At 37.8% G+C, this 27069-nt stretch overlaps 1 protein-coding gene across 7 annotated transcripts in view; it reads left to right on the plus strand.

Annotated features, from left to right (window-relative positions):
• LOC124158843 (helicase domino) overlaps positions 1-27069 on the plus strand; it is a 126197-nt gene that overhangs the window by 41001 nt on the left and 58127 nt on the right. For all 7 annotated transcript variants that reach the window (XM_046534211.1, XM_046534209.1, XM_046534212.1 and 4 more), the window contains 14 exons: positions 733-870; positions 962-1136; positions 1223-1409; positions 1487-1623; positions 1703-1889; positions 4400-4691; positions 5990-6070; positions 8330-8641; positions 13047-13201; positions 14693-14917; positions 16016-16335; positions 21967-22169; positions 22948-23117; positions 24847-25043. In XM_046534211.1, the coding sequence (XP_046390167.1) occupies positions 733-870; positions 962-1136; positions 1223-1409; positions 1487-1623; positions 1703-1889; positions 4400-4691; positions 5990-6070; positions 8330-8641; positions 13047-13201; positions 14693-14917; positions 16016-16335; positions 21967-22169; positions 22948-23117; positions 24847-25043 (2779 nt within the window). The remainder of the gene's footprint in view (positions 1-732; positions 871-961; positions 1137-1222; positions 1410-1486; positions 1624-1702; positions 1890-4399; positions 4692-5989; positions 6071-8329; positions 8642-13046; positions 13202-14692; positions 14918-16015; positions 16336-21966; positions 22170-22947; positions 23118-24846; positions 25044-27069) is intronic.

Below are 27069 nucleotides of genomic sequence, written 5' to 3' on the forward strand. Positions count from 1 at the left end.
TTTTCTGTCGAACGAAAATTACCAATCGCATTAATATAGTAATATTTACTATACATCAGATGCGCTTGCGTTCTATTCGCCATTCATTTTTTTTTCGCCGCGCATAATTTGAACAACGTTATCGCGAAGCAATAACGACGTTAAATGATAAAGGGTTTCAATTTTTGGACAACGTTATCGTGAAACAACGTTAAACGGGACGACGTTAAACGAGGACACACTGTACTTATAATTTCCGGCGAAGAATTCGAGTGTGCCAATCAAAGATACGTTATACTGTTAAAAGTGTTACGCTTAATTCCAAGCAGAATATTATTGAACACTACATCAGAAAATACGATGAAAAATAAAATATGCAACCTAAGTTTTGAAAAGTACTTTTTTGTTTTTATTTACCGGAGTTTTCCCAGCGTTGCGTAAACGCAACATTATGCAAATCATATATTATTATGAATATAATAATTTTTTCTGAAAATTAATCTTAATTAGGCCAAAATAAACCGTAAAATACGAAATAACCGAAGGTGAAAGCCCTACGTGCAGTCTGGGGAATAATGGGTTAATCATGGATGCCTGAAGTGCAGCCCTTTCATGTCAGCTTTGGAATTGTGTGCACTCAAATTTGTACACGAGTTACTTCATTACTAAAATTTTGAAAGACAAGATATTTTATTAAGCTTGATGGTATATGTTGTTGTTCTTGTTATTACATGGAATGTTGAATAATTGCAGTGAACTGGGGTCCTCATCTTATCATTGTACCAACATCAGTTATGCTCAACTGGGAGATGGAGTTCAAGAAATGGTGTCCTGCGTTCAAAATTTTGACCTACTATGGCACACAGAAAGAGAGGAGGTTGAAGAGAACTGGTAATCTAATGCATTTTCATTGCCTTAGCTCTGTGATTATTTTGTGCCTGTGTGGAGTATGATTTATCAATTAATGAAAATATTCCTTCAGGATGGACAAAACCTAATGCTTTCCATGTCTGCATAACATCCTACAAGCTTGTTATCCAGGATCACCAAAGTTTTCGGAGGAAAAAATGGAAGTATCTAATATTAGATGAAGCACAAAATATTAAAAATTTCAAATCCCAGAGGTGGCAGTTACTTCTGAATTTCCAAACTCAGAGGTAAGAAAGAAGATTGGTGTTCTGGATGGATAATTTCCCCCCCCCCCTAAATATTGCAATATTAATTTTATGAATGTTTTATGCAGGCGCTTACTTCTTACTGGGACTCCATTGCAAAACAATTTAATGGAACTCTGGTCCTTGATGCATTTCCTAATGCCCCATGTTTTCCAATCGCATAGAGAATTCAAGGAGTGGTTCTCAAACCCTGTCACAGGAATGATCGAAGGAAATAATGAATACAATGAAAGTATTATTAAACGCTTGCATAAGGTAAGATATTGATTATATTACTGCTGGTACTTGCTAATTTTAATGAATCAGCAACATTAACAACCCATTTGTTTTAGGTTCTTCGTCCCTTTCTTCTCAGAAGGCTGAAAACTGAAGTAGAGAAACAGTTACCAAAGAAATATGAGCACATTATAATGTGCAGGCTTTCCAAAAGGCAGCGTTACCTATACGATGACTTCATGTCGAGAGCAAAGTGAGTTTTAGAAATTGAGGTTGACGTGTTATCAGTTCATATGACTGGATTTGGTAACTGTTCTGTTTAAACTTTACAGGACCCGAGAAACATTGGCAACTGGTAACTTGCTTAGTGTTATCAATGTTTTAATGCAACTGAGGAAAGTGTGTAACCACCCAAATCTGTTTGAATCCCGTCCAACATTTTCACCATTTCAAATGGAAGGTCTCACCATCCATGTGCCATCTTTGGTTTATAGAGCCTTATCATATGACCCATTCAAGGTATGTACTTTCTTCTCTCAAAATTAAATAAGGATTATTTTTTGTGGTACATCAGCTACCTTGTGAATGCTGTTCTGATTAGTGCCGTTATGCACAGGTGCTGTTGTATCTTGAGACCTTGTTCCAGTTAAATGCTCTCATGTTCTGTATAATTCTATATAAATGCTCAAAATAGGGTGGTTTCCTATTTTTTTATTTGCCTAAATCAAAAGATTATTACTCCTGGAGTACGTTTTTCATGCTTTTAGATTTTTAAATGGCAATATCTATATTTCGCGATTAAATGAAAAGTGAAAATTTTCAAGACCGTGAAAACACGACGGTCAAGTATGAATGCTGGGAAAAGCCCGTGTGACGTCTGGCTGCTGCGGTGTGAGGCCACCTGGGTGCTAGGCTATGAATGCCGCTGTGATGCAGGCTGCTTACTGCCGAGCATGGCAGTAGCGTCGAGTACCCTGCTAGCAGGTAGCACTTGACTTAAATAAGAATTATTAACCTTTTCCCTACTAAAGACGGGAATATACGTGTGGACATTTCTTGACCCGGGAGACGAAAGCCATATATGTATTTTCGTAGGAAATTTTCTCACACAAGTGAACCAATGCTGAATACATACGTTTCCTAGCTCACCCCATTTTATGACAGTTGCGGGTGTGCGACCTCTTTGTTTTGGGACCCAACACTGTGGGGTTTAGGCTTTACCCTCAGAATCCGGGAGCAAGTACCCTGACCTCTCGTCTTTTATTACCCCTCTCTTAGCGGTAAGGGTCATGCAATGGTTTATCCCGTCATTTATCGAAATAAATATTTGTTCTTTTCTCAATAAATATAAACTTAGAATTGATTTCTTTTTCTTTTGAGCAGCGTTTACACTTTTTAAACAAAATTCTACGATAAATATTAACTTCTATGTCGAGTTCTATATAAACATCAACATGGAAATTATTGCTGCATTAAATGCATTAATATTGACCTTAGAGTTCCGTTTAAAATTTGACAATTCTCAGAAATGAGGAATTCAATTCAAAGTGTGCAATTTATGTGTAAGCAAGAATTATCCATGTGCCAAATACATACATGCAAGTCATAAGTTGACCGCAAACCAATGCCGCAGGTAGGGTCGTAAACCCGGATAGCAGAGAGCGCAACTACTCTTAGGAGTCTGAGATAATGCGGAGACCCTTCTTAATGAATGTCCTCCAAAAATGCTTCGTACCACAAGAAAGGAGAGTCTCTTGGGGCTCAGTACAACAGTCATGCTAAGACGAAAAATCCGCCGTCTCGAAAGGGTTAATACCCTATCAAACGAAGGAAACATTCTGATCATACGCAATTTTAATAGGTGATTATTAAGAAATGTTTCCCTGAGCTCTGTGCCTCATGCATGCATTGGTAATCTCAAACGATTTAAAACTGCTATCTACTCGTACAGAAACTAGGTCCCTGTGACGTCACGTGGAGTGGCATCGCATGGGTGCCAATCTGGCCTTTTTCAAACGAGGTTAAAATTGACCATTAACATTCATCTTAACTGGGATTTCTAAAACCAAACAATTTTTGTATTATGAATACACTAATGGTGGGTAATGAATCGCAATCAATGCCTTTCGTTATCTTTGATGAAGGAAACTATCCTATTCTCCAGTAAACAGCTCTGCATAGTCAGTGGTTTGCAACAATCAAAGCTTTATTTTATGGCAAGTTATTTTTTAACTGGAAGACGATTGATGATTTAAAGCAATTGACTAAATATTGCCAATGATACAGTTCATAGTATTAGAAAAGATTCATTACTGTTTCATCAAGGCTTTCATTATTATTACCATATAAGGGAAATAATTGATCAATAAACCTTTGAACCAAGTTCTGTGGCTGTTTACTCCTGTTTTTTATGTTACTCAATCTAAATTTCAAAATTATTCACTGGCATGGAGACAAGTATTAGGGATTTATCTAGCAGTAAAAATGGTTCTTATCAAGTCAAAGCACCTATTATGCAAGTCTTGTTGTGCAAGTGTGATGGCATCTTTGATTTAGAGTTTTCTTCTTCATTTTTTTTTTAATTTTCAAAGACTCTTAAAGACACTGTTGGACATCATCTCACAAGTTTTGTTGTGCATTTTTGATAATAGTGTTGTCAACCTACGCAATTATTTTCAAAGTACCGTTAACTGCAGTGAAAGCATAATCTCTGGATTGAACTTAGCTCCTCAACATTATTATTTATATATCTTAACCATTAGTGGTCACATTTCATGGAATGAATGAAGAGCATTATATTGGGGGTGTGGGTATACACTAGAGTGGCTGAAATGAGACATTTTTTCCTCATCAAATCTGCCTTATGCAGAAAACTGATATCTCGACTGATATCTCAGATCCCAAATTGTTTCAAAATTAGATGTGCATCATAAATATTTTATCTGGAGCTTATGAGGATTATGTAATGTTGATTTTATGATGCTGTAGAGTGTATCTGTATGGCATTAAATTTTTTTTTATTGTTACAGCATGTTGACCTCTTCAGCATGAATCTCCTCCTGGTTCAGCTAGAACTTTGTCTCACTGCTTTTGTTGCACATCGAATGAAGAAATTCCAGCCCCCACGCAGGTTAATAGAGGAAGTAGACAGCTTGCCAGATCCCCCACCTAGATGTCCGTCAGGAAAAATTCGAATAAATGTGCGTGCGCCCCCTCCTCGTCCTGTGGATCTGACCATTGTCAAGGAAGAGCCCGGTGTGCCCGTTGAAGCGAAGGTGGGAACATCACCAAAAGTTAAACCTATTGCTGAAGTTGCAAAAGGTGAGAGATTGTTTTATGGAACTTATATGTGATACCTAAGTGTAGATATGTATTTTTCATTACAGAGAATCGTTGGGGTGGAATAATTTGCATTTTGTTATTTCATTCTCTTATGAAGGTGGCTACTGTTGGGGAAAATGGGTAGGGATACATTGAACACTTTTGTCTTATTTTTGGAGATATTTGTGAAGGGTGATCCTCCTTAAGTGGCTTGGTTCAGCTACTGCTTTGCATTCTCTTTCATTGTTGTTTTGGCTGCAGTTAAAGACAATTCGTAATACTTGAAATTCAAAAAATTTGAAAGCTGAAAAAAATTAGTGTATTGAAAACCTCTTCTACTTCATGAGTTGTTTGTTGTATTTCCAATGGTTTTAATTTAATTATTAAATGATGTTTTTATGTAACTACATTGTATCAGTGATCCATCACCTACAGTTGTTGAAATCATAACAACATTTAAGTACTAGTATGAATTTTACATCATGAAAATTCTTGATGGCGTTAGAAGTACAGGTATGAACTGAGCTAAGGTTTAGTTTTTTCACAATAGCTATACACACAATCTATTGACTAACTCCACTTATGATAGAACGCATATGCTGGAAACAAAATGACAAATGCTTGACTGTATGATGCAGTAATCCAAAATATTTTTTCTCACATTTGGAAATGAATATTGTTTCTAAGCAAAATTCTAAACTCTGGGAGGTAGTGTTTATTGTTGAAACAAGTTAATGACTTTGGTGCCATTGGAAATGTGATACTCATCTTTTTTAACTCTGTAATGAACGCTTTGTTGGTAGTAATTGGTAAATTATTAAATGAAATCGTTGCCGTACTTTATCTGGTGAACTTGAAATCAAGTTAACTTTTTTATTAGCACTTTTAAAAACATCCTAATTAATCTTGCACAGTCAGTACACTTCAATGACCTTTGCCCTACATCAGACCTGAGAGCATTTATAGCCCTACATGAGGGTGGGGCTTGGCTGTGTTCTTGCGTCTTGGGTGTCTTTCTTTACATCTGGGGTGTTAATTTTTTTTTGAACAAGAGGATACCGCCATTGACATTCAAAAAATTTTCTTCTACAGTGCATGGCAATGCTTAGTAGTGTACCTTCACGTTGCATATAGTGTGTGTCAATTGCAATAACGATGACGTTGTCTCTTATTACATTAGGAGAAAACTATAATTCATAGTGGAATGTGAGTGCCTATTTAAGTTGATTTTAAATGATGCATGAATTCTATTATTTGACGTAGTCATTCAGTAACTCCAGTAATTTTATTTTGTTTAGGTGTCACATTGCGAGTCCAGGGTGGATCTCAAATTCAAGGATACTCAGTGCAACTTTTACAGCACAATGGTGGTATCAAAGGTAATTGATGACTATGTAAGTCTGGTATAGCTTATAACTTTTGCGGCAAGTTCTTTATTATTTAGTCGGGGGTTAATGCGTCAGGTTTTCCCTTATATGGGTGGCGTACCCTTTAATCAAGCAACAACCACTTGGTGGCACTAATTGCTTGTTAGGTGAATTAAAGGGAAATGATCATTATTTTCCAGGTATCACACCATTTAAAAAAATAAAAATTATTTGGCAACATTGCTTAAAGTGAATATGTTGGCGTAAGTATTCTATTATATTTGTGGTAGAGCTTATCATTTGCTTTCATGGAATTTTCATGAGATGAAATAAACGGATTAGTCCATGTGAACTAGGAATTTTTATTCGAGCGAGATAAAGCAAGGATTTCAAGTGTGTAAAACTTGAAATCTAGTTAAGTGTACCCTCACTGGCTGATTTTATCATTATCTTTTTCCTCTGGAGTTCTGGTCAGTTTTATTTCTCAATAAAAGATATTCTTTCCATTTCTACATTTTGCCATCTATTGATGATATCTTCAGGGTGTAGACAGTTTCAGTATTTTGAATTTGATGACAACAACTGTACAGCCTATGAAATATTATAGTGTATCATCCGCCATTAATATTACAAACTGCATATATCATGTTTTAAAGATTAATAAATATAGGCTATTATAAAGAAATATATATATTTAGGGAGTGCATAAAATGCAAACTACATAAGGTGGATACAACTAAACATATTTTTGTATGTATTATGATAATTGGACGTGCAAATGTGAAGTTGGAATATGAAGTGGTTTGAACGGATATTACTGATCAATACTCTCAAAGGCTATGTGATGCCATAAATGTCCTATTTAGCTCAACCTTTTTACCTGAAAGTGCTTGATAAACAGGCTTTTAAGTACCTGACATGCAAAGTAATCCTTTTTAGGCTTTATTATATATTTTATGAAGTGTTCCTGGATAAACAACATATGTATTAACATGGAGTTAAAGGGTTCGATCGTGTAAGCGTTTCAGGAGAATGTGCAAAGCAAAATTATAAAATCTACAATATTCCATTTTTTCCAGCACCATTTTCTGCATTTAATATCAGTTTGTAAATATCGGTGATTACACTAACAGCTCAGAAGTATGGAGAATTGAGAAAACATTTTCCAAGAGAGAGTCAAATGCTAATTTATGATTATTTTTCATATGTCTTGAAAAAACATCCTGTATCTGAATTAATTGACTGCTGCACTTTTTAAAGTGGTTTTTTATCACATTGCACGTGAAAAGTGACTTATTATTGATGCCTTTTGTTATGTTAAGCCAACTAAAACCAGGGTAAGTCCCTGAAACTTAGTAAAAATAAAATCAAATTATCACATCATTAGATGATCCCATTTTTCAGCCCAGAAAAATATTCTTGCTACTTATTTCTTGCAAAGTATCTCATAGATTTTCTGACAAATCAAAGGGTTGCCTATCTCTCATTCAATTGAATGGCTTGCATGTTGGGGTAAGAAATGGGATGGTCCTACCTCCAATTTAATACATCTCCTGCTCACGTAAATCATGTTGTGGAGGAAGGATATATGAGGGTTGGAAAGTTGTCCTTTCTGTTAATAAGTGTCCCAGTGAGTGCTTGATATTACTCAATTGGTAACAACAGAAAGGAGAGAAATGTGTGGCATTTACCAACCAAGCAATTTGAATAATTGCCTTGGGTGACATAGCCACTACAGACAATGTACACCTTGTTTTTTATGTGCAGTGAAATTTTTGTTGCTCGAATCTCAAAGAGACAAGATTCACAGATAATCTATTCGTAGTCATTGTCTTGGCAATTTTGATGTGTGTGTGATGCTTTTCAGACACAGCTCATATACCATTCTACTGCTAATGCTCTGCATTTGTACTTGGTCATTACTAATAATAATTTCTCATCATATAATACCGTATTTCTCCGATTATAGTCCCCCCCCCTAATTTTGAGGCTTCAGTTTCGGGAAAAGTTAAAAAAATGCGTTTGAATATTTTCCATCTCTTTACTTTTACCACGGGCATTTTTGGAAAAAAAGGGGGGGACTATATTCAGACATATATGGTACTTGGAAAACACATGAAAGTCTTGAGATGTAACAAGAACAAAATGAGCCTGCAATTACTGCAAAGAGTTTGAAATTTTATTTCTGTGACATGAGTTACCACTCTTATTGTGGTTGTTTTTTTAAATTATAGTATTTCTTTAATTGAAGCTTGTTTTCTATGTTTTCAGCCTTTCCTGTGAATGCTGCCATACCCACTAGCCAGGCTGCTCATGCATCGGCTGCAGGAGTGCAGGCGTCACCCCAGCTGATCAAGATGAAGCTGGAATCAGCAGTAGCCACGCTGCAGCAGCAGCAGCAGAGGATCCCTGCTGGTTTCGCACAGCTGGTGCAAACTACAGCTGGCCGTCACATTCTGCTCACTTCCTCTCCCCAAATGGTCCAGCCATTAATGCAAGGCACCACTGCCTCTGTTGTTCAGTCTCCTGGCCTAGTCAGCAAAGAGACACCAGCATCTCTGGCCCGTGTTGGAACCACTACTGGTTAGTGTGTTGGATGGTTGCAGTTGATATTCCTTATCGCTGTCATCTGGGCTGCAAATGATGAGTTGCCTCTTGGGTACATCATTTTGTATGTTTTATCTCTCTGAGTAAGAAAAAATAAGGCCTTTGCTGTATATCTCATAGAATTTCTGAAAAATGAAAGAGTTGCATGCCTATCATTCAATAGAGTGGCCTGCATGTTGGATTAAGAAATTGGAAGATCTATCTCCAATTTAATACATCTCTTGCTCACATTGATCATTTTGTGGGAAGGACAAAAGAGGGTTGGAAAGTAGTCCTTTCTGTTTATAGATGTACAAGTGAGTGACATCACTCACTTGGTAACAACAGAAAGGAGAGAAATGTGTGGCATTTACCAACCAAGCAATTTAAGTAATTGCCTTGGGTGACATAGCCACTACAGACAATGTACATCTTGGATGTTTACATACTTGTCAGCCTTTTTTATATACAGCATACTCCCGATTATCTGGGCTAATGATGGGGAGAGGCAGTACGAATAATCGGAAAACACGAATAATCCAAACTTTTACTTTCATTCTTGTAATTTTTAAAATTAACGCAAATCAAACAATCTATTATTATCTATGCGCATTGTCTGTTATTTTAGATTGCTTTCCAGAATCATAACGAGCTTTCCTTTCCGACTGCGATCTTTTTAGCGGCAATAATACGATTGTCGTCGTATTTTTACTGCTCCGAGTAATAACTAGTTTCCAAAGACCACACATCCGTGGCTGCAAAATCGTGGATTCAGAAAAGCAGTTTGCACAAATGATTCGAAACCACTTTGCGACATCGGAAACTATAGATGACAGGTACCACATCGTGTAGTCACGTCTCGCACAAGTTGTCTGGGATGCAACTGCTGATCTGTGATCACCGAGCGCGATCGTGCACGTCAATGGAAAAAAAAGAGCATGTAACTCCTGTGAAGGTAACGGGCGTTGGGTCACTCCATCGTGCAGCAGCAGTTATAGGAAACCAGGACTTAAGGGCAAATTGCCTATGCTGGCGAGTGCCTGGCTATGACTCATGCTATATCTACTTCCACTTCCCTCGCTGCCTTCACTTCTACTATTCCCTTCCTGTGAGATCTTGACTAGTCGCGGCGTAAACATGCCCGAATGGGATGAATTCTTCGGTTCCCTTGGGCTGTATTCAACCGCATGCGAGGCCACAGCATTACTTTCAAATTTTCGGTATAAAATATGCAATTAGAGATCGTAGATAAAATTTCTCTCACTTTACCATTATTGAAGAATCTTCTAAAATTAATCAAAAGTTTTTTTCAGGCCACTGATCGTCATCTACAATGCTAGAGCAGACGTTCAGGTAAACTTGAAAAATTCCTTGTCAGCAAGTAAATAAAATAATTTCATTTTACGATGGGAATTCTAATGGAAATAATAATACAAATGTAACCTTATATTTTAATGCAAATATCTTGGTACTTTTGTGTACGATTTTATTTTTTTTATAAAGATCGCGGAAAATTTCAAAGTAGCATGAACTCATGCACGGATAATCCACAACACGGATAAACCGCAGCCGGATAATCGGGAGTCTGCTGTAATATATGGCAGACTCCCGATTATCCAGCTGCTATGAATTACAGTTGGAAAAACAAACTTAATATTTTCAGGGAAGACCTCAGCCATCTTGAACTTCAAAGAGTTTGAAATCAAAGGCAAAATATACTTCACAGTTTCGGTATCTCACTCATCTCTTTATGTCTTATCAGCTTTCATCTGTATACACTATTTCCTTAAAAAAATGCAAATACAGTGGATCCTCGTTAAAGCAAGTGTGGGCTATTGCGAGATCCCCACCATTACGAGAGATAGCCGAGGCACGGTCAATTGACCCTATAATAAGCATGTAAAAAAATTCGTTTTTACGAGGCCCTTTTGGCGCTGGCACTAGCCATAGCAAGAGTTTCCATCGCCAGAAAACCTTCACCATGAGTCCCTAATCTCTGTAATTTCTTGTGATTTGTTAGAAATGAAGTTAACATGGAGCGCTTCAGTCTCAAATTCATGTAGTAAACTGTCGTTCAATAAATAAGTAGTTCATTATGGTGAAAATATTGTGGAATTAACATTCGCGAATGCTTGAACTTCTTTTGTTCTTCGGGCTGCAGAATGCAGTCGGCAGCATACCCACACATCCGTGAGTTGCGTGAATGGAAAGCATTTGATGGCAGACGCCATGGCCAAAAAACACCAAACACGTCTAAGCAAGAAATAAAAATAATAGACTAATATGACAGTGGCGTAATTTATTTATTTTCCTATTCGCTCTTCACAATACAAAAGTACAAAAGCACCCAAGGAATGCAGACCATAAAGAGTTAGAAGGAGCTTTGTTCAGGTGGTTTTGCCCACTTCAATCTGCGAGAACTTCAGAGAAAGGGGCAATGCCTAAGCCTAAAGCAGAGTATTTTAGGGATAGATTGCGAATCGAGAACTTCAAGAGTTCGGAAGGTTGGTTATACTGATTCAAAGCACCATAGCGTAATATCCCATCATAATTGCTGGTGATGCCTTCGGTGATAACCCGAAGTCGTGGAAGAAAGGACTCCGATCCTAAGTATCTTAAGAAGTATTCCCCACGTGACATAACATAGACGAAACGGAACTCTTTTACAACCTACTCCCCAACCAAACCCTTGCAGTACGAAGTATTTCTTGCAATAATGCTTCTAGAGGTAGGTAGTGCGCCTTAGCGATGGTGTAGGATGTACGCTACAATAATACTCAGCGTGTTGAGCGTGAATTGTCCGGATGGACGTATTTATTCTTTATTGCGGTTACAAGTAATATTCACGATCACAGTGTACTATTCATAATGGTGAATTATTCGCATCAGTGGTCGGAGTCATATTGGCACTCTCTTCCGACACCCGGGTGGCCGAGACTGGTGGCCGCTGGAAGAACTCTCAGAACAACTGACTTATTTGGCGCCATGTCGTATGCATTCGGTGCCGCCACAGATGACATATGTGAAGAGTTGATGCTGCATTTTCAGTTTATTTAATTTAACAAATCCTGCATTCCTTTTTCATGTTTCTCAGTCATTATTGAGAATTTTAAATCAATAAATTCAAACTAGTAAGTTTTTTTGGCCTTAGGGTCCATCAGATGCGTATGCCTTTCCGTTTCTTTGCCGCAAATATTACCCATGTGAGTTGTATTTGTCGCAGTTTCTTGCATCTTGCTTTTGTTTTATTTAAGTGACATCAGCATAATATCTGCGTGATAATTTTTCGTGATATAATACCACGTAAATATCTTTTCTTATATTACCAATTTTAATTCAAATCGTTTTTATTGCAGAGCTGTGATAAACTCTAGTGTATTATTTCAAATACGTCGCGAGCGTAACACTCAAAAAGAGACCTTTTTTTAATAAAGGCATAATGATTGACAAAGCAATTCTTGCATGATTTTTATTCGGTGCAGCGCTTATAAATTGAATAGTTAGTTGTTGTTTAAGTAAGGAAATTTAGTGATGCAAAAAACATCGCCTTTCGTCTGGATTTATGCTTATGTTTATCGGATAGATGTTTATCTGTCGCCGCACCACTCCTGTTCCTGTATATCTGTTCGCAACAGGTATATTGCTATTATTTGCTCCACCTCCGGTAAAGCGACTATTCGCTATAGCGAGTGTTTATTTGCGCCCCGTGGGGTCTCGTTTTATCGAGGCTGCACAGTAGGTGTTTTTACCGTATTCCTTTTAGGTTCACATAGTGGCAGATCAGCAAGCACGGAAACGGTTGGAATTACAATCAAGGGAAAAAGAGGGAGACAACTTGCCCAAATGTTTTCTTTGTCTACCCTATTTAAATTTCAACATTAAAACTGGAGAGAAGATATAATAACTTCGACCTCTAAGACTAATGAACATGTTGCCAGAGAATATAGGGAAAAACACTTTGATAACTTTTTGTGTCCAGAGTTGATTTCTTACTTTTTTTGCCAGCTCTGCTTCAACACATTTTGCCTCAGTATAAGCCGTGTGTCAAAAAGAGATATTCAGTCTTGTCTCGGCATACCTTAAAAAGATTATGCATTTCCATGCATTTATGCTTTAAAACTTGTAACCAAGCCTTTTTGCCAAGAAATAGTTTGCCACATATTTAGTCATTATTTGTGTGAGAAAATTTAGGTTTTTAAATGATGAATTAGTTTATATATATGACAAAATTGCAATCCAAAATTATCAGATTTATTTGATGAAATTTGAAAAATTTATTCTCCTTAAATCTTTGCCTCTACACATCATTGATTGATTCATGTAGTTGATTGCTGGCGTTACCCCAATATTTTGTGATACTCATTTTTATTAAGATCAATCTAATCTTCATTTCTAATTTTAGTTGTTACAGCTAGTGGGCAAAGGTTGACGGTGTTGTCTAAGGCCAGCAGTGGACCTCAGGCCTTGAGCTCAACATCGGTGAATCTTGGGAAAACAATCACAAATGTGCGGCCTGTGATGAGGGTACCTCCTCTTGTTCACAACAGCTCCCAGCAGGTATGTTTTGTTGCCACCGATACCGAAAATACTGTTGTTGGCTTTGCCTGGAATTTACCATGCAATTTTGCTTGGGGAACTCTAAGCTCAGTTATTCAGCCGTGTGCTTACATATGTGAGGTATGCAAGCGAAACACCAAAAAAATAAGACTTCCTGTTTTTTTGTCGGTAAACTTTTTTTGTCGGTCGGAGTATGTATGTGTCAGTTTGGATATTTTGTTCTTGGTTCCATTGGTTGTTAAGGTTGAAGCCAGAACGGATGCCAAAAAGAACTGCTAAGGGTTCCTTACCTATTCCGGTGCATTTTTTTTATTGAATGGATAAAGGCTTTGGAAGTCGTAGTTGACAAAAAGTACATAAAGAAATGAGTGACAGGGATAAAAGTAGTTTTGAGTAGAAATATGTAATTATTTGAAAAATACGTGGATGGAGACACTTGAATGTGCATTTTTTGTGCTAAATTTTTTGATGAAAATTGCATCCTCTGAAATGAGGTATTTCTGTAAGAAAACTAATTCCTTAGGAACATAATCAAACCCCTATTACTTGCCTCTGTTGAATTTTCATTTTCCTTGTTCTTCTACTACCTGTTATCTTAGGTCTGTTAATTTTCCTTGTTTTTTGTACTGAATGATCAAATCAATAAATATTATAATTGTCAGTCTCGGTCTTCATCCCAGAGTCTCTTCTGATTGGCTGCTGTGTTTTGATTGTGGGCCAATTGGATCCTCTATAGGATTGGCTTCCAGGTGCTGCCAAGTGCATATCCTATGTCGCGATGATATTCAAGGCAGATATCAATGGATTGCTTTGTTAATTTCACCCAGAATTTTGCCTCACGGCACAGGATTTTTACCTGGTACCTGTTTATAGAACTTCATGCAAAAACACTTGCTAAATGTGACGGTTGGTATTTTTCTACTGCTATGGCGTTACGTTCAGCCTTTGGAACTAGGAAGATATTTAAAAAATTCTATCTGCTCGGTGAGCTTTGCCCCTCCAGACAGGTATTTTAGCTGGCTTGGCTCAACTGCCTGTGAATTACTTGGTGTCTTTCCACCATTCTCTATCTGAAGGCTTTCTGCTCAATGTAAACCTATCTTTACTGAGCTGTTTACTCTGGTGCTAACCCAGTTATTTCGTGTAATCACTCCCCCAGATCTCTCCTCGTCAGGGCTCTCTCTGGTGTGGTTTGTGAAATTTATATTGAAGGGGACCCCCAACTATTCTCTTGCCAGGGGGTCTAGTTTGATCCCCCTCAAAAACAACTATGAATTTGGGCCTATGAAATCACAATTGCAAGAGTAGCTTCCATTTCACTGTGACATCAGGGTATATTATTTCTTTATAGAAAATGTGAGGCCTTTAAATTTCAATGTTTGGTAATAATGACTCAAATAACAATCCTCAGCATTCTTTCATATGATTGGTATTTTTTCTTTCATGTTTTATATTTTCTGGATAAAAGTGTTGCTCATTGTTGTATTTCAGGATTTGAATGATCACGTAGCTGTGAGTTCAAACCACACGCCCTCTCCTCCCTCCAACAAACTGCTTGCCACATCCTCTACTCTGGCAGCTGCCCTCACAGCAGCTGCGTCTCCCGCCACCATCTCACCAGGTATCATGGATTTCTTCTCTCAGACTGAAACAAAATTGGTGGAGCGAAGGAAGAAGCAGGAGCAAGCTGTTCGCAGCCAATCACTTTTCTATTTGGTAGGTCATTTCTTATATTTGCATTGCTTATATTATCAATTATTTACAATTAATAAGATACAGTCGAAGTTTGTTATAATGGGTATTGCTATAGGAAGTGATGTTTTTGTGTTGGTTGGCCTGTCTAGAAAAATAATTGTATTTAGTCTGTTTGAGTGTAAATCCAGCTTTTTTAATCCAATTAACAATTTTCAAGATCTTGCTATTAAATGCAGAGCATCAGGAACACTAACTTTAAATGTTCTGCTGGAAATAAATATTAATTTTATGTTTATAAAATTCCAATCAACTGGGTGTGTAGGGCACTGATCCATGGACAGAACTATTTTTCTGTTTTTGCCCACATTCTGCATCAAGGGCATGCATCTGTTGATCTAAAGTAGTGAACGTCATCCATGCCTTTGAGTTGGCCACTAGTTCGTAGGCAAGGTCTTAATGTTTTTGAAACAATATGGTTTATTAATGTTAACAAAGTTAGTATGTGCATAATTTATTGTGCTGTTGGTACTTAAGAATTTATGGTTGTAATATCAGGGCAGGTTGATAGAGGCCGCTCATCTTACATCATCATATCAAAAGCTATATCATAAGGTTTTTCAAATTATTATTTACTTGCGGGTGAACATTGCCAGTGTCCTTTAACATATAGAGTTCATCATTTGTTTTTAATACAGCGCAGAAATGAATATATTTTGTTCATTATACGGCTGAAATTAAAAACATTTGCATGTATTATTGTTTCATTAGAACACAGGATGTTATAAAAAAATGTGAAAAACAACATATCCTCAAAGTTATAAATCTCTTTGGAGCTATGCCTCCCTCTGTCTCTCAACTGGCAGGGCTCATGAACCTGTGCCTCCCATTGGTCATACGTTTTAATGCCCAAATGATCTAATCAATTGGCTGTAGATAGCATGGCCATGAATAGTAAAGGTATCCATAAAAATTGATACCTTTTGAAATGGGGAATGAGAGGAATATTTAATAAAATTCAATGATGTGAAGTGTTTGAGTTGGGTCTTCATTTTTTGTTGAGCGACATCTATTGAAGATGGATTGATATTTATGTTTTTCTGTTTTTGATTTCCCTTTTAGCCTGACTTGGAGGAAAAGATTCAGAGAGAAAGGAGAGAGAAGTTATCTCGCATTGCTCATCTGAATGCTAGACGTTGTGAAGCTTACCCTATATATGGTGAAGATCTGGTGGATGCTGTGAAATTGTTGCATTTGGAATCGAGAGGGAAGGCTGTTTCTCGATGGAGAGGGGAAGGATATACGCACTGTCTGAATGCATTGAGAGGAGTGGAAGGGGACATTTCAACCCATCATCATCTTTGGGAAGAGTCGCAGACACTCAGGGACATATTGCACACTCCGAGGGAGTTGGTGGAAAAGCTTAAGCCAATATTCAGTAGGTAAGAATCAATTGTGCTATTTGTGAGTTGACAGGTGGATTTTTGGGAATTAGCAATCATTTCAGTAAGTCTTGTATATTTTTTGTTTATAGTTTGGTGCTTATTGAAGTTCTTGTTTTCTGGTGATTCCTTTGCAAATAGAGCTTGTGCATATTCATTGCGGTCTCTGTCTTCTTCATGCAACGATCCATGGCCGTTGAAAACCTTTTCCTATAAAGAAAATCAACACCGCTTCACATCACGTTAGGACATTGCTACAATGGTATGACAGAGACCGACCTTGAGAGTAAAGCACTCAATTCAAATAACGTCTAGATCAATGGGAAAATGTTGACTTTCATTACATATAGTCCGAATATATTTTATTTTCGGGAATTTATCCAACATTACAGCAAAGGTAAAAATTTGTCCTAGTTTTGAGATGATATTGAAATAAAGTATGAGAATGAAACAAGAGTTACTACTGAGTCATATTCAAGATAGTTAAGAGAGGCAAATTTTGGCTTTCATCTTCTAGCACATTGTTTCTTCCATAATTTAACCCTTTCGCTGCTGTTCAATCTCCGAAAACCTACTCCTCACATGCGGTGAAAATGTTAAAATGCGTTTCCTGGGCCCAAGGAGCAGGTACTTCCAGGATGGGTGTGGTACACTCTCCGAAGGGTCGCTAAACCGCGGCCCTATCCTTGACGAGCTCACCCACGCAGGACCGTCTCTTCGACCCTACCAGCGGGGGGCCTACCTCCCGAAAAGGGACCACTCTGACTGCAATTTGAAAATCAATCACTCAATCCAATCATCAAAAAATGATTGTTTTCATCGCAATCCTGCCAATCAAGCAATCAAGCATGTCTTTTAACCGTGTTTCTACGGTGAAAAATAACGATTCTGTTAACTTTTCTAGAAATGTGGCTGCGGACAACCGGAAAAATGGCCATTTTAGCAAAGTTAACAAAACCGTTATTTTTCATTGCAGAAACACGGTTCAAAGACGTACTTGATTGCATGATTGGCAGGAGTGCGATGAAAACAATAAGTTTTTGATGATCGTATTGAGTGATTGATTTTCAAATTGCAGTCAGAGCGGTCACTTTTCGGGAGGTAGGCTGCCTGCTCGTGGGGTCGAGGAGACGGTCCTGCGTGGGTTAGCTGGTCGAGGATAGGGTCGCGGATTAGCGACCCTTCGAAGTGCTTCGGCGAAAGTGCTGACTGCATGGCAGGGAGGAAGAAAATAGTACGTCCACAGCAGTCTGCCGTGCGGACGTACTAGGTACGTCCACAGCAGTGAAAGGGTTAAAGAAGTTATCCAAGAAGGCGGAGAGTGAAAAAAAATGCTTCTTGGAACTTAGGCGTTGCAATTCTGTAAAGAATCTTTAACAATCATCAAAAGAATGCAATCGAAGTACATTGCTCTAGATTACATATCTTTAGCGTGTAAATATTGGGACATCGAGTTATTTTACGAAAGTCAGCATAAACAATTTTTGCAAATCGCCGCAAGTTAGGGTCGGTGGAAACACACCGCAATGAAGGTTATGGTTAGGGTTAATAATGACGATTCCAATTGGCTTATTCAGTGGAAGTCTGTGATTGGCCCTTCAACGCTACGAATATTAAATTATTCATATGAAAATAAAAATTTAACCAGAAAAATTGGTTATTGAGAGGTGAATTTCACTTGATCGCCCCAAAATTTCATTTCATTGATCGGGAGTTTTCGTAAAAGAGTTCATCAGTTCATCAGGGTTTCTCACTACTGTGTTTACATAGGCAATTGGCCAGACCAATAGCATTTGTTCATTAAACAGAGTGTTTTGTTTAGCGGGAGTTCGTTAAGGTGAGGTTTTACTGTATATAGATCCTTCCTTAGATGTGTGACTTGCCTGGGATTAGCAAGAAAAAAAACTTGAAGGATGATTTGAGTTATTACATTCTATTTTTAGAATATGACAGTTATTCTTGTAAACCTCTTTACTCATCTTATACTCAGCAATTTCGTTTTCGATTGTATTATGAGCATCTGTAGATAAATTGAAGTGAAATATTCAAGGTCAATGAAAGGGAATGCAACCTTTGCCACCAAATTATGTCATAGTCATGTTTAAAATCCTAAATCCATGCTTTGTACTTACCATTTGAGCATCTAAAGCTTAAGTACTTAGAATTTGAGAAATTATCCCAAAATTGAAGCCTTATAAGTTTTGGAGGGAATGAGTAAAGGAATATGGAAATCATCTAAGTTCAGTGTTTTGGGGTTTACCAGGGCAGACCAGATGTTGTAGCTGAGGCATGCAGTTGATTAGTGTGTCACATCAGGGTGTGTGCCCTTCTGGGAAAAAAGGTTTCATTCAAACAATGTTCAGCTGTGCAGAATCACATAGGAATTCCTTCCCGTCACCCTAGTAGAGTTGAAGGAACATTAATGAAGCTGGTTAAATACAGTGGAACTTGGTTAGTACGTTCCTCCTTAGTACGTTTTCCTCCTTAGTACGGCAATTTCCCTCGGTCCCGGTACCATCCGAACAGAATACAGGTAAAAGAATTTGGTTAGTACGTTTGAAAAAATTGCGCTTTCCTGTTTAGTACGCTCAATTGCTTGCCGTGACGCAACCCGCAATTCGTTCTCTAGTGTCTTCTTAAGGGTCGCAAACGTCTGAATTCATGATTTAATTTATTATTATTAGCCATTAACATTATTCCATTCATTCCACATCTCTTTCTTCTACCGTAATTTATCCAAATGCATTTCTAAATTCTTGTGACGTGATGAAAAACAAAATGCGACCATTTTTTGGGAATGTCCATAGAGGTTACCTCGTGCTAGTGCTTAAGATACCTCTATGGGAATGTCTGACTATTAAAAACTACAGCCAATAAGAAGCCCCAATTTTCCCCACCCCGAGCTCCTCACCTTCTGTTGCCTTTGGAGCTTGGGAGTGCCCACTGCTGCGCACAAAGTTCATGAGTGGGCAATTGTTGCTATTGCACGAGTTATCATGATGAAGAAATGAGTCTTAACGGTATTAGACAATTCCCACATTATCTAAAACAGTACTGCTCCATAAACTCGACGTCGTGCGTATTTACTTGACTACTGTTGCGGGAGCAGACGATCCTCTGGATCTCCACGCGAAGCTTAGCTTATAAATACTTGATCTCGGAACGAAAGCAGACGACATTAGACAAATTTTGAAAGTAAATTTCAACTGTTTAATATAAAATTTTCTTGTAATTACATCGTAATCTAATAATCTTGCGTGTCATCAGTTGATATGTCGATCGATTTTACAATCGAAATGGTATCATTCCAGAAGCGAATGTCTACGGCTGTTGCCGTAATTTGAAAGAATATAATTTTGCCCAATTTTTATGATGTTTAAAAAACCAGTTGACTTACTCCGGGTTGTTGTTATATTCTCAGAGTACGCTGTGAGAAAGAAAAATGACTTGTCTTCGCTTGTCTGAGCTTCACTCGTCCTCGTTCTGTAAATAGATATAGGATAAATCACGGGAGATAGACGCCGTAATCATGAAATCCTCTCCGGGATGTCCATGAAAAATTGCGATTTTTATTCACATGGTATTGTTTTTCATGGTAGCGCTCATTTTCTTGATTTTAAATGTGAAAAGAGTTCAGGAAGGCGATCCTATGAGAACTACTGATAGTAATTGTAATTATGACGACTTTTTCACTGATTGCAATAATCCCGACTGCTATTATTTACTTTCCTCGTTAGTACGTTTTCCTGGTTAGTACGTTCATTTTTCGTGGTCCCTTCAGAAACGTACTAACCAAGTTCCACTGTATATGTGATAGGGTATTCACATTGTAGGCCTTGGAAAGCCTGTTTGAAAAAATGTAATTTGGGATGTATCACTAGTTGCTTTTGATTCAGTAGTCAGCATAAATATTTTTATACCTTGAAAACATGCTTAATTGTGTAAAGGTCGCTTAACACGGTGAATGATCATTCGAAAGATCTTTCGGAAGATCATTCGAATGACCATCATTCACTGTGTATAACGGAAATTTCCTGCATTCGAATGAAATTTCAGGCATGTTCTAATTTGCTTGAATGATTCCGTGCATGATATGAGCGCACGGCGTCCATCTTGCCATTGGCACCACCTCTGAATTTTAAGATCATACATAAAAACTTTGGAAGCATAGTAACACATGCGATAGCTCAAATAATTAATTTTTACTTTGAAAGAAAGTAAATTCACAAACATCAATTCTCTAAATAGGGTAATTCAGGTATAACATTTCGGATTTTTAATGTTCAAAAACTTTGTAACTCTTCTTTAATAATTTGTTTAATAAACTTCGTTTTTTCCTTGATTGCATCTATATTTTGTTTAATTTACAATTATCAAACTGTATTTAATGATTTGAACGCTAAATTTTGGGGTGAGACTCCCAATTAATGACATGATCTCTGTTTATTCAGTGAACACATTCCAACAAAAACGAGCTGTGACATCATATTGGCCCACCTAGAAGACAACAATATCACAGGGTTGCCTATACGTCAAGGGGCAAACCCCATAAACTAGTCCGTGAATGTCACAGTCCACTTTCTTCCCCTGCATCGATATTTAAAGAACAATGAATTCTCTGTGGTGAATAATTTAGGTACTCATAAAGCCTTTAACTATAATTGTGCGCAATGTCCCACAAGATATCTTGCGAGCATTAGTAGCCTTACAGTAATGGGGAAGTAGCAAGCAATGAGATAACACTGAGCCAACTTCATTGTAGAAAGTATGAGGATGCTGAAGTGCAATCCTTCGAAAATCGAGCAGGTCCTTCCTTTTTTCTCTTCCCGGTACCTTTCCTCTCTAGTATAGGAATGACCTTTGTTCGACTGCATGGTGAAGGCTGTGCACCCAAAGGGACCCCAAACATAAAACTCATTGTGGACCGGCCTTCACCTTTGTGGAGCCTTTGCTTTAAGCTTATTGTGTTTTTTTTATTGGAGCTGGGCGCTGCAGCGTCAATACAGGACTAGTCTCCATAAGGTAGGATTTTTCTGAGTGAGCAACAATGTGCAGTTTCCCCAAATTATTTTTTCACTTTCTTAATAATTTACTGAATCGGAAGGGAAAAGACTTCGGGTAGCCATTTGAAGAGTAAGTTTATCTTATAATCATGTTCTAGAGCTCACTATCTTGAAGCATAACTATCGTTGCTCTGCAGCGAAAACAACTTATTATGTACTCTTTTATGGGATCACAAAACGCAAGATTTACGAAAGTGGTTTTCCGCTATTAATTTGTACCGTTCTAATCTCTCTAATTACTTAGTATGTCATACCCCACCGAAAGTCAAAGCAATACAAAAATATATTCAAGTGCACATGTAAACAAAGCATTCCGTCATCTGCAACTTCCAAAGCAAATCATGTGGTCAGAAACAGTCAGAAATATCATTAGAATCGAAATAAACTATCGATAGTCGCAACAGTGCGCATCAATTCTGCGCAGAAAATTCACCGAAATCATTCACCGTGTATAGCGGTACCGACGAATGAATTTAATTCACATGATCATTCGAAAGATCTTTCGAATGAAAACTCACCGTGTAAAGCGGCCTTAAGTGGTGCTCATGTCTTGTACAATCATTTGCAGGTATGTTATGTGTGTGCCTGCAGCTGCTGCACCAATGCCAAAACTGCACGTTTCTCATCCTCATCCCTCACACCTCTGGGAGGAGCAGAGGAACGAAGTTTTGCTACACAAACAACTGTCTTCTCGCTGTGATCTTCTTCATTCTGTAGCTAGTGCTATGGTTACTCAATTTCCTGACCCCAGACTAATCCAATATGATTGTGGTGAGTATTTATGGATTATACTTGGTGTGCTTCCATGGGTAATATGAAGGTTTTTGGGGCTGGTGTATGCTCCATCTTCATACTGATATTTAAATGGCATCTTCATGCTGATATTTAAATCCGCTATGAGGCTTTTTCATCTCTAAATGGGCCGCATAGTATAGCTGGGTTACTGCCCTACCCAATCCAGGTTGCAGTCATCAATATTTTTATGTTTTTCTATTCCTCTGATTGGGTTATTGCCATTGTAGGAGCCTGCAAAGTCAAATGCAAAACTTGCTCTGAATTTTTCTTTGATTCAACTATCAAATCCACTTGCTGGCAGCATTTATTGGCCATTTGGATCTGGATTGTCCTGCAATCATATAATAAGATATTGATGGGCTAACAGTAAATATCCCTTGTTCATGTGAGATGATAGATGTTATTAAGAGGCACCAAGAAATCTTTATGGAGGAGTGTAATTTGAAACCACAGCATCCTCAATGGGTAATGAAGGCAGGTGATCTAGTAGGGCTTGGTTTCCACTTTTCTGGCTAAGAAAATTCAATGAAAAGCCCTTGCTACTCTTCCTCCTTCACTCATACATGGGTATTGTAAAAGAGGAAAAAGTGTCTTTATCCTGAAAAAGCTTTCTGTAGCAGTAGAGAAACTAAATTTTGGCCCCCAGCTTTCCATCAACTCAGAACCTGAAGTAAACTTCGTTGGCATTAAATATACGCAATAACAATTCATATCTCCTAAGAGTTACGATTAATTTAAAAAATATTTTTTCCAGGTAAACTGCAGGTGCTAGACCGTCTTCTTCGGCAATTAAAGGCAGGCCACCACAGAGTATTAATTTTTACGCAGATGACACGAATGTTAGATGTCTTGGAAGCATTTCTTAATTACCATGGCATTGTGTATTTGAGGCTGGATGGCACAACACGTGTGGATCAAAGACAGGTAATTTTTAAAAATCATTTCTTAAAGCTATGTGTAACTTTTGTCTAGTTTTAATTTTTGTTGATATTTCCTTTGGCTTCGCGAGTCTCGACTTTTTAAAATTTGAGCAAGATAAATGCACTGGTAGAATCTTGAATGATTTTCCTTTCAATACACTTTATAAATGAGTTCTGAGCATGTCTAATGTGGGGTTATTCTCCAATTTGAGCCTCCCGTTTGGCTAGCTTCAAACTAGCTACCAGAATTGGGTATTGAGCGATATTCTGCTACTGGGGTTAGCTTTCTCAGGCTGAGAATTTCAGGTAGCTCTCTCAGACTGAATGTGGGGTATGAGAAATATTTTGTAGAAACTCATTTTACTCCTAGAACCAATAGAAGGGCATTCCTAGCTTGTCTACTGAAAATACGTGTAAGAATAATATGTGTAAGAATATGTGAGTTGGCTTCTAGACAATGAGACACATTTGAGCAGGATCAGGTTTTCAATTATGGAAATTGTGTCATGCAATTGTGAATTGGGCTGGGCTTACATTAAAACATTGATATCTTGTTTTAACGTATTCATCAACATGTGCATTCTACCCAGCAAGCTGCCTCAAGAACATCAATTGTTAACAAAACATGAGAACGGAGTTGAGCTTACCAAGTCCCACCCAGCCTTTATAAAAGTCCTTTATTTTCCAAAGGAAAAACAAATTCCTATTCCAGCATCAGATTGGATCCAGGAATGGGATCACCTTGGATGTTGAGATATTTACATTCTCATCAAGTGGAGAGAAAAATTTCTTCATAGGTTCATATAGCTGCCATATGATCATGGTGTAAGTGAATTGGCATGCACCATTTTACAGAAAATAGTAGTTCTGGGAAAAATTACCATTAAGAGACTGATTTGTGTGTGATTTATGTCTACTTACTATCCCATTAGCCATCTCAATAAGTTAAAACAAATAATCAATGTTTTAATGTAAGCCCAGCCCAACTCTTGACTGTGTGACACAATTTCCATTATCAAACTCAGTAGGTTCACATCTCAGGTGCCAAGTGGGGGTGTATTCTTTATTGCAGCATTTCATTCGTCTAAATTCTCTGATTTTAAATTGTTGAACTGTTTGTATTTTGTGTGTTGAATTAAAGCTTGAATTTATATTTTAAAATGCTTATAAATATTATTTCCTTAATTTTGGCTTGTGGAAATTTTTGTATTGGAAATAAATTATTGCATTTTTTCAATGTCTGTATTGTCGTGGGATTGCAGATCCAATATTTAAGCTACGTAAATGAAATGCATCATAAAATCGGTGGATCACTTTCCTAGTGGTTTCACTTTTGCAGTGGTGCTAGAAGAAATTGGCATGATTCAATATGGTGTCATCAGGATACGATGGCATTTTGCACGTGCCATACATATCTACTATTTTGTACATAGATGCGATTGTTTTACCTTTCATGAGTCACCATAGCACATAGTGCCTGTAATATGATGTATCATGTGTATTTTGTCACAGAATTTGCTTGTTGTTACTTAGAGCCACCTTTTCCAGGAGTGCTCTACTGAATTGGTGGTTGTGCATTCAGAGAATGTGTGCGCTCAGTCTGCTGCAAGAGTGTGTCGCGCAATGTCTCTTGAAAAGTACACTACTCTGGATTCTGTCAGTGATGAATGTGGCATAATTTTATGAAGAAAGAGAGAATAGAATTACTAAGTTCAATGATTGTTATTTTTCAGCTGTTAATGGAGCGTTTCAATGCTGACAAGAGGATTTTTGTCTTCATTTTATCCACTCGTTCTGGTGGTATTGGAGTAAATCTTACTGGAGCTGATACAGTCATTTTTTATGATAGTGACTGGAATCCTACAATGGATGCGCAAGCTCAAGATCGGTGCCATCGAATTGGTCAGACGAGAGATGTCCATATTTATAGGTAAGTTTGTCTGATGGGCACTTATTCATTGCCTTCATGAAGCTGAATTCATTCTTTCTCTTTCATGTATAGGTCAAAGGTAGTGTGCACCTTAACATTTTTTATTTTGTTTTTACAATCTAACCAGTAGTCTTATTCGTATATTGTGCCAAGTTGCTAACTGTTGAAGCTAAAGTTTTTTTTCAATCTGGATTTGTTAGCAACTATTGATAGTATGTTATGCTATAAGACTATAAATATTTCCCTGGATTAATTCACTAAATATTTAGTTGCTATTTTGTGGTGGTAATGAATTCATACACAGTAAAACCCCTTATTTACACTTTTCTAGGGACCCATGAAAAAAAGTGTAAATTGTGGGAAAATTCAATTGGTGGGAAATAGAGAATTTTCATTTTACTCACGTACTGGCTTTGGAAATGTTAATTTTGTAATTGTTCACTAAGCATTATTCCATAACATTGCTCTCCTCTGAAGCACAGTGTTTTTGCTGGCAGCAAAAATCAAAAATAATCCTGTTTCGTCTGCATCGAACATATCTTTTGGGCTGTAACCTTCCAGAAGTCTAATCAATTCAGATTCTTTCCACTGAGTTGCCGTCTCTATGTTAACATCTTTCCTGCCACCACTCGCCGTCTTGTATACAAGACTACCTATTTTTGAATCTATCCAACCAACCATTATAGATGCCATGAAATCTTTATTCCCAATCTTGTTGGGAAATACTTTTTCTCAAGGGCCTTTGGGCCTGTTTACACGGTACATTTACACATACGAGCATAGGCGGATCCAGGGGGGGGGCACGGGGGCACGTGCCCCCCCCAGACCCTCAAAAATATGCAAGATTTTTAATAAGGTCCCATTATGATTGCGTTCGTTTTGTATTACGAGGTATCGTTGTGCCCCACCCAGAACAAAATCCTGGATACGGCCTTGCTTGTGCCCCTCCCAGAAAAAAATCCTGGATCCGCCCCTGCATACGAGTTAATGCAGTTTGCCTGAATGATTTTTGTGGACTGGAACAGGACATGTACGAATGCATGCAGGGGCAGATCCATGATTTTTTTCTGGGATCACAGAGGGGCTGAGAGGCAAACAATCTTGTCTTAATTGAGATGAAAAACAAGATATAACCGTGACTTCATGAAATTCTCTTAATTTTTTTAATCAAAGTTATTATTATTGAGTTAAGTGATTGAGCCTCCGTAAACACAAAACAAAGCGAACATAATGATGGCTGTCGGGTGGATCCAGGATTTTGTTCTGGGGGGGCACAAGGATACCACCTAATACTAAACGAACTCAATGATAACGGGACCGTATTAAAAATCTTGCATATTTTTTAAAAGGACTGGGGGGCACGTGGTGGTGTATTAAAAATCTTGCATATTTTTTAAAAGGACTGGGGGGCACGTGCCCCTGTGCCCCCGCCTAGATCCGCCTATGATAACTGTATTCAAATTTAGTCTATTTTTTAAGCATCTGGGGGGGAGGGGCACCTGCCCCCCCACTAAATCTGACTATGAATGCATGAACCAAATTAGAACAGGTTCTATTTTCTGTTCATGCATTCGCACAAGTTGGGTGAATACACGGAGCATTTTCGTGTTCATAAATTTATACATTAACTCGTACATGTTAATGGACTATGTAAACAGGCCTTTAGATGACACCATTCACAGGGACATTTGATGATCTTGCTCCTATAAACCACTCTTTTAGAATTCGTTCTAATTCTTCTTACCTGGAATTCTTCACATATTTTCTCTCTTTTGATAAATGTGTGCACTAGTTTGCATGTTTTACAATGGCATCGCGATTTTTCACCATGGTATTGAATGTTGAGGCTGGCAATCAGATCGGATTGTCAGTCTCAACATTCGAGTTACTTCGCCAGATTGCATTGATGCGGGTTCCGGTTTGAAAATCAACTAGGTAGCTCTAAAATTTTCATTTTGTCCTCAATTAAAAATGTTCGTTTTTCACCTTGAATTTCCATTTTCAAGTTGGATAAATTCTATTTCCC

Source organism: Ischnura elegans, chromosome 5 (assembly GCF_921293095.1).
Source record: "Ischnura elegans chromosome 5, ioIscEleg1.1, whole genome shotgun sequence".
In the NCBI taxonomy this organism is placed as follows: Eukaryota; Metazoa; Arthropoda; class Insecta; order Odonata; family Coenagrionidae; genus Ischnura; species Ischnura elegans.